Here is a 12,491-nt window from a genome sequence, read left to right as displayed (position 1 = left end):
ACTTCAACTCCAGCGCTGTTTGACAAGAATCTTTTTTTTTTCGGAATACTGATCCAGAGATTTCTGCAAAAAAAGTTGAATTGACCACATTATCTTGTCAGAAAGGAGAAGCATTGATTCTTTTTTCTGCTATTGTCTGGAACATTGGATCCTCCGAGCCGCTGCACTTTGGAAGTGTTTCCTCTGTTACTGTCAAATCAGCATGCCTGCTCCTCAAAGGTCACAACTGGTACAATCTGCACTGTGTGCCTGCGTTGTGAGTGTCTGTATGTGTGTACACAGCTGATGACTGATGTCACAGCAGCAGTGAAGCTGACAGCTGAGGATACAGAGGCCAACCCTCTCAGATGGCAGTATCAATTAATATCATTTTACATTCCTCTGCTGCAGCGGCAGGACTGTACTCCCAATATAGAGAGGAGGAAAAACATAGGCGTTGTCACTGAATATAGTGCCTTTAAATGGGGAAAAACTGTTACAATCACATTACATTTAACACCTACTAAGTTGTTTTCTATTATTGTCCTTGTGTTAGATCCTTGGTCCGTTTGAAGAGCAGGAAGAATTCAGTGTGGAGGATTTCCAGTTGCTGGAGAAGATCACGCTGAGCGGTTCTGCAGAGAAAGTCAAAGCCAAAGTTAAACAGATGGGGATGAAGCCAAAGCAGTATGTTTGAATGTCTCTGCCTTGATATGTCTCTCTCTTTGACTGTCTGTTAAAAACAATTGAGCATCCCATCATTACAGGATGACGTCAATAATTGTTATGAGGTAAATACTTTTCATACTTGAGTATTTTAAAGGTTCTGTAAGAAAAATGTCCTCTTACTTTCCTCTTAAAGGTGCATTGTGTAACTTTCAAAAATCCTCGTTGGCCGTTGAGTGAACTGCAGTCCGATCAGCCTCGGGAGTCTGCGTGAGTTGGCTGATGTAATCCACTCGACGGTATCTTGCTACGTTGGCTAACTGGCAAATCGTCTGCGATAGTAAACCAGCTTACGTTTGCTTGTTTGCTAATAGTAGCTTGTTGCCAGCTTATAGTTGGCTGGCTAACCATAGCCCAGGCAGGTAATGCAATGATATTGGTTAATAGAAAACAATTGGTTATACACATTTGTTTTGTTCTGCTACATAATTTACCATTGGCCAAATTCAGTATTGTTATTTGTCAAGCTAGATAACTGACATATACACTCAGATAGTATTTCGGTAGTCATAACGTTAGCGAGCATGCTAAGGTTAGCCAACTAGCTCTAACGTAAATACACTGCATGACTCCTGCATTGTGCTTCGTAACCAAACGGCAAATTACGCAGGCGAACCAGCAAATCATCACAAGCATTAGCGAACATTAGCAAGCTAAAACCACAATATCATAATGATGTATATTTCGCATGCTTTGCGGCGATGTCAGCTCGCCTGTCCAACAGCAAGGAAGCCAGTTGTGGGTCTGTTTTGATCCCCAAAAGCAATCAAAGGTCTCTCCATGATTCGGGCTTCACTAGATGAAACTTTTTTTTGTTTTCATTCTTGTGTGTACTTTGTGTTGGTGTTGTTGTGGGTGACGGTCGTTTGTTGGCTTTATCCGTCTCCATTTCTCAGCTTGCGTTGTCTCGTGTTGCACACTGTTGACCGTAGGGGCGGAGAATGAGCTCTCAGCAGCGTGCATATACATCGCATCCTCTTCTTTTCGCGGGTAAACCGGCCCGAATGCTGGCACATTCGGCTGTTATTGGCAATGGAGTAAGTGGGGGAAGGTCTCAATATTTCAGTTCCTCTACTGTCCCTTCACACATTGGCAATATAAAACGATTAATACATGTAAAATCGTACACAACGCACCTTTAAGTGAAATGAAATCTGAGTGCTATGTCAACTATTCTGTGATTTACAAAATGTTGAAGCTTAAGTTTCCGTGCATGATTTATGAGGCTTCCTTGTCAACAGGTTGACATCACATAATGTGAGCTCTGTTTGACATCCCTCCTTACACGTAGCGTTAATAAATGATGGACTGACCCTGCTACACCTCTTTTCCCTTAGCGCCAGTGACTTGGTCATGAAGGTTGACGCCCTGCTCAGCGCTGCCCCCAAAGGAGAGGTCAGGAGGGATGTCACCTTTATCAAAGACAGCCACAGGTGTGTGTTTTTTCTGTTTCCTGTCTTACTGACTCTGCTGTCACTCCAGGAAGTTCTCCTAAAATATTGCTAAGCCATCATTTGAAAGGCAAATCTTTTGATTTGCACTTCTGCTGAATAAGCTTTGTGTAACCTTGTGTGTTTCTGAATCCGCTTTGTGCGTGCCGCTCTCCTCCTCAGCGTGCTCCATCTCTCCCCGCGTGAAAATGAGGTGTTCTATGATGTGGTGGCCGTCGTTGACCCCCTCACTAGGGAGGCACAGAAGATGTCCTCTCTGCTGATTGTAAGCCTTTTTCTCCTTCGTATTCTTCTCATCTCATCTCCCATTGATTCCTAACACAGCAGAGACGCTTTATAATCACTTTGAATGAAAGGGAGGGTGCAGACACGCAACGCTTCTGATGTTTCTTAGTTATATTATTTCATGTGCATTGCTTTTGCTAAAAAAAGAAACTTCACCTTCCAACACCTTAAAAGTACTTATTGAGGCATAAAATTGATCAGAAAAGTAGAAAAAGGCCCCACTTTATGCTTCTGCTTTCTTTGTGAGCTAAAAAAAATATGCTTATTTATTGTTTGAACAAAGGTCCTTTAGAAAACATATCCATTAGCTGTCTGCTGCGTCTTGCTGGAGGCTCACTGTGGTGGAGAATGTGACTTAGGTGAATATGGAAATATGAGTCACCGTGCCTTTAAAGACATCCAGTGAGACATCCACCTTTAGTTGCTGTTGTTTTCAGTATATACTTTAAAGACCCCCTCCAGTGAAAATCAAGTGTTTAACCTTGTAAACATCTCCATGTGGTGTTTTTCATGTGCTAAGCAGTCATCGCCATGGCTGGGCCTGTCTGCTTTCAAACTGCAGTGCACCAAGGACAGGCTGAACAACACGTTTTCAGATTGGCAGGGTTTGTGACGTCACAAACCTAAGGAGCCAATCCTGTTAATGGACAGGGTGACGCTATGCATATCATTAAGTGCAACCTCTATCGCCTCTGCTCCAATCGGCATTGATGGGAACACAAAACCCGTGTCAACACGCTAATCTCCGCCCCTTTCCAGTGCGATGCTCCGTCGGTAACTTCTGCGACTCCTCGTCATCTCAGCTACAAATTCTGCCCGTCTTTGTCCAAGCAGCGCTCAAACATCGTTCCAAATTTGTCGGAGTTTGATAAATGGATTGAACGAGTAATAGATACAATAAAGCATCTTCACTGTTTACTAACCCTGTTTTGGGCACGTTTGTGACGTCATGGTGACGCAGCAGAAACAGGAGTATACTCCTGGCAATGGGAAAAGAGACAATCGGCATCTATAACCGGGTCTTTCCAGGTCTGAAAAACCTGTTTCAACACGCTAGTAGTAGTGGGCGGGGCCTATGCAGATTCGGGAATTTTTAATGAGGGAGAAGGAGGAGATGCCTTGGGAGGATTTTTACAAGGTAATTAAACATATTTTGCAGAAAAAACATATCAGACACAATTTATTATTTCAAGCAGAGCATTTTATATGTCTGAAAACATGACTGGAGCTCGTCTTTAAAGTATTGTATGCAATAGAATATATTATGCCCGCTTATCAGCAGAGCAGATGGTTTAATGAAGGCGGCTATAAACACTCAAAAAGAATTTTTGACTGCTATTATAAACCTCTTAAAATTCAGTAAAATAAAAGCAGTGGGCTGCAAAATCACGAACTGCATTCAGCCCCACAAAACGCTCATATATGTCTTGTACCTCTCTGCTGGGCAGGGCTCTACTTTGCTCCTTGTTTCTTATTGGATCTCCTCTTTTGTGACTCCTGCAGGTGCTCAGTCAAGTGGTCAATGTGAGACTGCAGGTGTTTATGAATTGCAGGGCCAAGTTGTCCGAGATGCCCCTCAAGAGGTAAGCTGCGGCTCCAGCAGTAATTAAATTTTCCTGTTTGGCTTGTTTGTGTATCCTCTGACCACTGCAGACTTAGCATCTCTGCCTCTCTCCTTCCCTTTGTAAGATTATACTGCACAGATTCAATCTGCTTAATAACACCACCTTATTGCTTTGGGCCTCCCCTCACATCTCTGGGTAAATTGCTTACAGCTTGCACTGCTGTGGTTCACGGCGTGCTGTAAAAACAACAGGATGAAAAAAACCCCCAACATCAAATGAAAGGTTGAAATTGTCCATTAACATTCGCACCGCTGAGTGTATGTTAGTCATTATGCAATTTGAGGTGTTTTCGTTTTTTAATTTGTTTCATAATGGGTTGAGTCATTTGTTGGTTTACTTCTCTGAAATGGCTTGAATGTTTTCTTTTTCAACAACAAAAACCTTCCGGAGGCTTCCAGTATGACCTTTATTGACCTCTGTGTCAGACCAGCTGGAAATGAAGGATGAAAATAACACGAATCACCCCAAAGCCCCCTCTCCTTTTCAACACTTCCTGTTCCTCGGCGACAATTGCCTGTAATTGACACAAATGGATACATGATATTTTCACATTTGAGTTAAATGGATGTCTGCAATCAAAGCTGGTCCACTCGTCCAGAATATCACAACATTTTATCCAATTAGCTTTTGTGACAGAGATGTTTTGTACCGGTGGTTGGTTACTTAAAGTACCATCCTCACTTTTAACCACTGAAAATATGACCACCCGGGCAGAGAACACGCTCTTTAAAGTACATATTTTGAACATCTGGCAAGATCATATTTGTTATTATATCTAATGGTGTTGGATAAAAGCCGTCAGAACTTTTCACTTTGGGGAATATATGAGCTTTTAAATGACAAAAACATGTTAATTAACAAATGGCACAAAAGAGCATTATTCTATTGCTTAAAGGGGTCATATCGTTTGAATGGATATTCTCATATTTTGCTTGGGCTTCACATTTTTATGTGTTTGTTGTTCACAGTGAAAAAGTGAAAACTGCATAATTCAGTTTTTAATGTTTAAAAAGGTCGCCTCTGAAATGGGCCTTTCAGAACAGCTGCAGGTTTCTACGCAGAACCTTGCTTTCGCTGAAATCGACCAATCGTCATTCACCGTCAGTCACCTCAGGCTGCCTTCTTGCACAAGCTTGTAGTCGAGTCGTCAAGATTTCAACTAACCATTCTGAAACCTCCTGGCGATTCTGGCTCGTACATATAAGGCCGAATAACCAATCCAAGAACAGCCATGTTTTCTACAACTTTTGAGTGACAGTGCAGTGCGGCCGCTCCCCCATGTGGGATCGCACACGTGGGGGAGGGGCTACGCGGTCACTCCAAATACTGTCAGCCAATCATGGCTAAGGTCTAACATTTGAAATGCAAAACTGCTTGTTTGTTTCAGGTTTGTTAAAACAAAACAAACTTTGCCAACGTGATTTAAAAACACATTAGAATAATAGAAAATTGATTGCATAGCTAAAATACGTCCCCTTAAGATCTTCATCGCGGCAGGATGATGTCTACTTTAAAAACAGCAGATGGGTTTTGTAACCACTAAGTTACAGCTCCACTGCTTGATGTCCCTCGTAGAGCCACAAGCTTGCTAATCCCATAACCCACCCCTGTAGAAGCTGCTGCCAGTGGCCACACATGAATCCTATTCTGTGCCGGTGGGTTCATTTAATTCACTTGAAACTTCTCACTTTGGTGCGACCGCTGCAGAGACCACAGGGCTGCTGGACTCCTCTCTCTTCACTTTCCCTCTTGTGGAGAATTAGTCATCCCACAAACAAACCAATCGAATGAAGACCCCCCCCCCCACTTGTGTGCTGATATTCTTCTCCTTAGCTACAACCTTTCCCTTCTCACCTTCCCGTGCTGCGATCCCAGCTCCCATCTCACACTGGAGCTAACAGCCGCTCTGTCGCTGCTCTGCTCCGGCTGCTGTGGCTGGGATTAACTTTAGAGAATGCTCCGTGTGAATGAGAAATTTGATTATACACCTTTTGAGTAGAAAAATGCATTCTGAATAAAAGGAATTAGCATTGGTAATGTTTGTCATCTGCTATGTTATCAACACTCATTATGACTCCTCAGTGTCAGAGGGTGCGCCGAAGAAAAGCAATTAGCATAAAGATTAGCCTGGAGCTAGCGTCTACGACAATTCTGAGTAATGATGGAGAAAGGGAACATTTCTTGTGCGCAGACTTCTGCATATGTTCCTGTTATTGGCTGAGCAGGAACACTGGCAGTAATAGTATTAGTTTCTCACTTTGAAGAGATTGTGTATACCCAGCTGTCACAACAGAGCCCATCTCTCCTGTCCTCGAAAAACAACTACTGCACAACACGTCATGATTTCAGTGCCTGCTGAGGACAACTTTGCCTTTGTAGGATTGAATTGTTGACTCGGTCCAGTGGCATATTCTAGCGCTTTTATTTATCTTATCTGTAATAAATTCTGTTAACGGGCAATTTACGCACAGGCACTAACATTTTGATTGTCTCTGTCTGTCCTCGCAGCTTTTACCGCTTCGTGTTGGAGTCTGATGTGAATTTCCTGGCCAACGACACAGTGTCTCCAGGAGCAGTTGCCCGCTTCACAGATCTCCCAGAATCCCCCCTTCTCACCCTGAACATGATCACACCCGAGAGCTGGATAGTGCAGGCTGTCCGCAGCCCCCATGACTTGGATAACATCCACCTGCAGGAGGTATCCTGCTCCTTCGTCTTTACCTCCAGCAGCCTTATCATTCTCACCCCTTTTAGGTAGAGTCAAGGTGCTTTCTTTAATCATTAATCATTCCCCTGTTGTTGTTTTTTTTCTCCTCTGTAATTTGCGGCTTCACTCCAGGTGAGCGGGGTTGTGACAGCAGAGTATGAGCTGGAGCACCTCTTGCTGGAGGGCCACTGCTTCGACCTGTCTACAGGGCAGCCTCCCCGTGGACTGCAGTTTACCCTGGGCATGAGTCGGGACCCGCTCATGTATGACACCATTGTCATGGCTAACCTGGTGAGCAGCCTTCTTCATTCAATACTAGAGTTACAAAGACAGTTTATGTTTAATAAATGACATGGGATCATCGTAATTAACGTCTATATTAAAGGGATAGTTCGGATTTTTGGACACCAAGTTGTATGAAATACTTGCTAGTAGTGGAGTGGATGCAAAGCTAATAGCTCACTCACCGAGTCCCGTGGTCGGAGTTCTGGAACGTAGAATAAGTTCTTCCCTCGAGATGCCAGGGTCATGAAACCCAAAAGTTTGACCCTACAAAAGCAACATGCAGGCAATGGTGATTCTTTTTTCAACACAAAATCATCATCCTAGGATATACTGCGCAGTTCTTTTGGCACTATTTTCTCTCTTGACAAATCCAGTATCACTACGCCTGCGCAGGCCAGTTTCTCAGGTAAGCCGACCTAGTAGCTGTTTCACGTTGATTCTGACTGATTCACGTCATCGTTGAAGTAAACATGTCGGACTCTGAAAGTGATGAGGAAGATTAACCGTTAACAACAGACACAACAGGATATCTGTATGAACCTGAATATACTGATGCTGAACTTTGTCAGACATAGAACGGGCAGAGAGAGAAAGGAGCGAGAGAAGCTGTGTAAGCAGAAGATGGGCCCACATACACACATTAGTATTACCTTGTCTCTCTTACCTGGGGTGTGGGCACAAGCATGCTCTACAAAACATGCATTTTCTTCTGTCCTGGACGTGTCGGGACATAATCTTCTGCACTGCTAATGCAAAGTCTTTTTTAGCCTCATCACCTTGGTAGCTATGTTCAAACCGACTGCAACAAGACAAAGTTCTCGAAGGGCACGTGTCAGGAAAATGATGAAATACGTGCACTGGAATATTCGTATTACTGCAGCCAGGAAAATCACAAATGTGCACCAACAAACGTCATCTCACAAGTTACCAATTCTAGCATGTTCTCTTAGAAAGCTGATGGATCACGTCACCTGAGAAACCGGCCTGCAGCAGGCGTAGTGATACTGGATTTGTCAAGAGAGAAAATAGTGCCAAAAAAGGCGCAGTATATCAAATCCTAGGGCGAGGATTTTGTGTTGGATCGCCATTGCCTGCGTGTTGTTTTTGTAGGGTAAAGCTTTTGGGTTTCATGACCCTGGCATCTCACCGGAACTACTTATTCTACAGTACTAGCAAGTATTTTATACAACCTAGTATCCCTTTAAGGTCGGAAACAGTTTGGTGCCAGGGTTGTAAAAACAAGTGTGAACTGTGTTCTTACAGTATATACTAACACTCGTGTTGTCTTGACAAAAAACAGGGTTATTTCCAGCTGAAAGCCAACCCTGGTGCCTGGACCCTGAGATTACGCAAAGGCAGATCCGAGGATATCTATCAGATTCTCACGTGAGTATTCACCAGTGCTGTATTACATCTCATTTCTTACGGATATTAACATATTTTGAAAACAAACCCTAAAGTAATGCTGCTAATTAGGCGGCTTCATCAGTAGCCCAGCATCAAGGCTGTCTTCAGCTATCTCTCCATTTCATCCTGGTAGCTATGAAACCCATCACTATGGTAACGTGGTAGAGCTGCTGACACTGTAGCAGCTCAAGGTTTTGATGAGTGCAGGGAGTTCTGCTCACTACAGAGGGGAGAGAGAGAGAGACAAGTGGGAGGAGAGGGGTGCTATTAAAGAGAAGACAGAGTGGAGGGATGATTCAGCCGGTCACCTGCCACGCCATCCACCTCAGACTGCAAAATATCTGCAGCAGAACGTGTTTTCGGTTTGAACGGCGTAGGTGTCAAAGGCTTCATAAACGAGACAGAGTGCGTTGGCGTTGTCTAATTTCCCAGGACAAATGGAAACCGTGTTATGCTTTGGTTGGTTTGATTCATTCTCAAACAACAGCCATATTTCACACCTTTTATTCTTTAAATTCTGCACTTTTGCTTTAATTGAAATGTACTTTAGTAATTTCTTCTTTGATCTAGAGACAAATCTTTTTTTCTTTAAGGAACTCTGTATAAATTCTATGTAGCATAAAAAAGAATGATAATCCTTCACTGTCAATTTGCAATAATGGCTCAGATCCCAGCCGTATATATGAGTGTGCATGGGCAGCTGTAGTGCATCATACTGGTTGTCCCTACAATCACAGATATTGTCCTCTCTGCCTATCCTCACACAAGTTTTAGGACACATACAGCCCTCGGTTCCTCTGGAATCATATCAGACAACCAAGATTTATTCCCCAATCCTCCAGGTGAAGCAAAGAGGTGATGTCATTTTTCACCTTGGCAGTGTCATTATTCTTGTGGTTAGCGGCACTCTGCTCTGGTTAGGTGGCCGATCAGAGACTAGTGGGAGTGTCCGTGCTCTCCGCTGCCACAGCCTGCGTTTTCCTCTCGCGCCCTGCGCTGCCACCGCGCCTCGCCCTGACAGCGATGAATGAGACGGCCGGCTCTCCTCTCCTCAGAGCAAGGATACAGATTGATCTCTGGTGCTTTCTAACACAAGCCCCAAAGGCTGAGTTGCGTCAGTGACAGCAGAGTGGGGGAAACACAAGCAGAATTCGAGCATCGGGGAGGGGGGAGATTGCACTTTTTGTCCGCTAAGGAGGGGGCATTTATCATGGTGATAAGGCTAGTTTTTCGCCTCTAGTAAGCACTGGGGTTGTAATGGCTCGCTGCGCATCTTAGCCTATTGCTCATCTCCTCCTGGACTCTGCTCTCTGGTGTTTCACCATCAGCCCCCTGCAGATCCTTCCCCGCCAAAACACATTCTCCACTGGGCAAATCAGTCCTAAAACAATTACAGTGAAAGGCCAGTGTTACACAATCAATACTGTACAGACTTTCTCATTTAAATGTACCAGTATATGCAGTGTGGCTGGGAAGTAGTGATGGGGAAAATAATGGAAAGGTGACTCTTAATGATGATGGAGGGTAATGAATATGGTCAGAGTGACCCTGGCAGCTGTCCCAGTATCCGCTTTTAAGTGTGAGTCAGTGGTTGGTTCATTGGCTGCTGTCTCTTTCATTAGAAGAGCCGACACTGTATATTCTTCTCGCGCTGTTGCCATGGCTCAAACGTGTGAACCAGTTTCAGCCACTTCAATGGAATAGCAATTAAAAAAGATAACAGACTGATTGGTTGAGTAGCTCTATAAGTGCAGCATTGAACAATAATAAATGTACAGAGTGCAGTGATTGGCCTGAAGGTAGCTATTCAGCTGCATCACATTGAAGGTCTCAAAACCTCCCTGTGAATCTCAGTTTGGTTGCTGTTCGATGCTAAATGTTCTGGTCTGTATTCTTCAGTTTCCGGCTAAAAGCTGTCTGTTTGTTTACATTATATCTTTCTCTCCCCTGCCAGCTCAACTGTCAATCAAACACTTACACTGGCCTGCCTACTCAGAGGCTTGGATGCATTTCTGATATATCTCCAAAGATCTTTTTTCTGTTGTTTAATGATGGAAAATCCAAACTTTTAAAGGTTTTTTTAATAGTTACTGATGGTTTCAGTTCAAGATGTATCCTTACTACATCTTTTTCACTGATTTTAAAGCTGAATGACATCAGAAACTACAGCTTCTTGAACAGTTTTTGTGGGGTGACAACACACTAGCCCTTTTCACACTGCAGTTCCGCCTCAGCGCTGTAACGAAGCTCCGCCGTCATGCAGCCTTTGCCATTGTACATCGGACCAAGCAACGCCGGCGTAAAGCCGCCCCAGTGTGTGTTTTTACAAAGCGCTCCAGCATTGCAAAAGCAAAATGTGCGATACACACACATGGGGCTGTTCCACTCTGTCGGCTCCGCTGTTTACACAGGCGCCTTTACGCCTCTGTTACTACCTCCGATGCCGGCTCAGAGGCGGAACAACTTCGCCGACGACTTGGTTTTACATAGTAGACAGAACGTAACAGAGGCGTAATAATCCCGCCTTGAACTGGCTACTGACAGCTATTCGCAGCCAATTAATGTGCTTGCCAGACTGACGCTACTACTGATATGTAGTTCAAGAAATTAGTAGATTCTTCTAAGACAAAACATCACGACCCTAGCTTAGCCATATATAAAGCAATGCCTGTGATCTTTCACACTTAACGTGCGTCATTCTCCACAATCATCTGACAAACACTTCCTCCCAATTTGGCGCTCTGTTTAAGCTGCAAGATTTCTGGTCTCTGCCTCTGCTCTGTCATTGCCCTGCAACAGTACTGCGCTCATACTTCCAGCCCCACCACCACCCCAGCATCCACCTGCGGGCTCCGACTAGGGGGGGTTTAGGATATTATCTCATCACTCCTCAAATTCTGCATGTAAAATAAATCTGCGAGGAGTGATGAGGTCGGAGCCTAGACGCCAAACACAAGCTGTGTTATGCTGCTGCAATAAACATTTCGAACTATTGTTGTCTGACTGAAATATAGGTTTCATTATAAAGACAAGCCAATGAGTACCTCTCTTCGTGTATAAGTTACATATAAGTTAGACCGTATCATCCAGGCTCTACTTCAGTGTGTAAATTGGTTTTCTATTGCATTATTGTTATTGTTTTAATGGTATTATTTGACTGTCAATAAATGTAATTCTTCAGTCTTTTGATAAGTTTTGGTCTTTGTGTGAGGCCTCACTTGTGCTCGAGCAACTAGCTGCAGATCTAGTGTCCAGACAAGTAATCACAATAATTAATTTTTAATCTCAGTGTCATTTCTTTTCACTCTTTATCTCAGGCACGACGGAACTGATTCCCCTGCAGATGCTGGTGACGTCGTAGTCGTGCTGAACAGTTTCCACAGTAAGATCATCAAAGTCAGAGTGAGTATGTTTCTTACACATTTGATAATAATATTACGTTTCTCACACAGTTATAGAGTAAAATTATCTTCAGGTGACACATTTTGCAAAATGTGTAATAAAATCGCTGAAAATTGTGTCTCCTTTCTCGTGATAGGTGCAGAAAAAGGCCGACAAGATGAATGAAGATCTGTTAAGTGAAACCGGTGAAAGCAAAGGCATATGGGACTCCATCGCGAGGTAATCTCTTCTCACACGCAGTTTAAGTCTGGTTGATTTTAGCGTGTTTAAAACCCTTCCCCATTTCACTGACGGTAACAACTGTGAGCCCATTGATTGGTCAGTTGTCTGATCCACCTTCTGTCTGTCAATTATCCACCACGGTTTCAGGAGGTCTAACTCCTCCCCTCGATCCAGACTGCAATACTATGCTGTAAGATCTAGTCTTGCGAAAAATATGTGCTTCTGTAGGTATGTGTGTGCGTGCATTTGTGTGTTTTTTTCCCCCTCCCCAACACTTCCTAACTGTGTGATCCTGTCTTCTCACTTAATGCTTGCTGTGTGAAGTGTTTGGAGCACTTTTGAGAAAAGGTAGGCAGTGTCGCTGCAACCCATTTAACACCTGAAACTTCTTCATCACACTCA

At 43.7% G+C, this 12,491-nt stretch overlaps 1 protein-coding gene across 1 annotated transcript in view; it reads left to right on the top strand.

The window, feature by feature from the left end:
* The window catches only part of uggt2 (UDP-glucose glycoprotein glucosyltransferase 2), a 44,969-nt gene that overhangs the window by 20,802 nt on the left and 11,676 nt on the right, over positions 1 to 12,491 (top strand). The window contains exons 23-32 of the mRNA XM_069662774.1: positions 536 to 666; positions 2,043 to 2,138; positions 2,319 to 2,421; positions 3,945 to 4,024; positions 6,575 to 6,764; positions 6,906 to 7,064; positions 8,359 to 8,444; positions 11,783 to 11,867; positions 12,004 to 12,086; positions 12,414 to 12,437. Of these exons, the coding sequence (XP_069518875.1) occupies positions 536 to 666; positions 2,043 to 2,138; positions 2,319 to 2,421; positions 3,945 to 4,024; positions 6,575 to 6,764; positions 6,906 to 7,064; positions 8,359 to 8,444; positions 11,783 to 11,867; positions 12,004 to 12,086; positions 12,414 to 12,437 (1,037 nt within the window). The remainder of the gene's footprint in view (positions 1 to 535; positions 667 to 2,042; positions 2,139 to 2,318; positions 2,422 to 3,944; positions 4,025 to 6,574; positions 6,765 to 6,905; positions 7,065 to 8,358; positions 8,445 to 11,782; positions 11,868 to 12,003; positions 12,087 to 12,413; positions 12,438 to 12,491) is intronic.

The sequence above is a fragment of the Semicossyphus pulcher genome, unplaced genomic scaffold (genome assembly GCF_022749685.1).
Source record: "Semicossyphus pulcher isolate SPU_LCO1_2020_fin unplaced genomic scaffold, fSemPul1.0.p SCAF_15, whole genome shotgun sequence".
Taxonomy (NCBI): Eukaryota; Metazoa; Chordata; class Actinopteri; order Labriformes; family Labridae; genus Semicossyphus; species Semicossyphus pulcher.
Note: the sequence above shows the minus strand (reverse complement) of the source record. Positions and strands in the feature narration are given on the sequence as shown.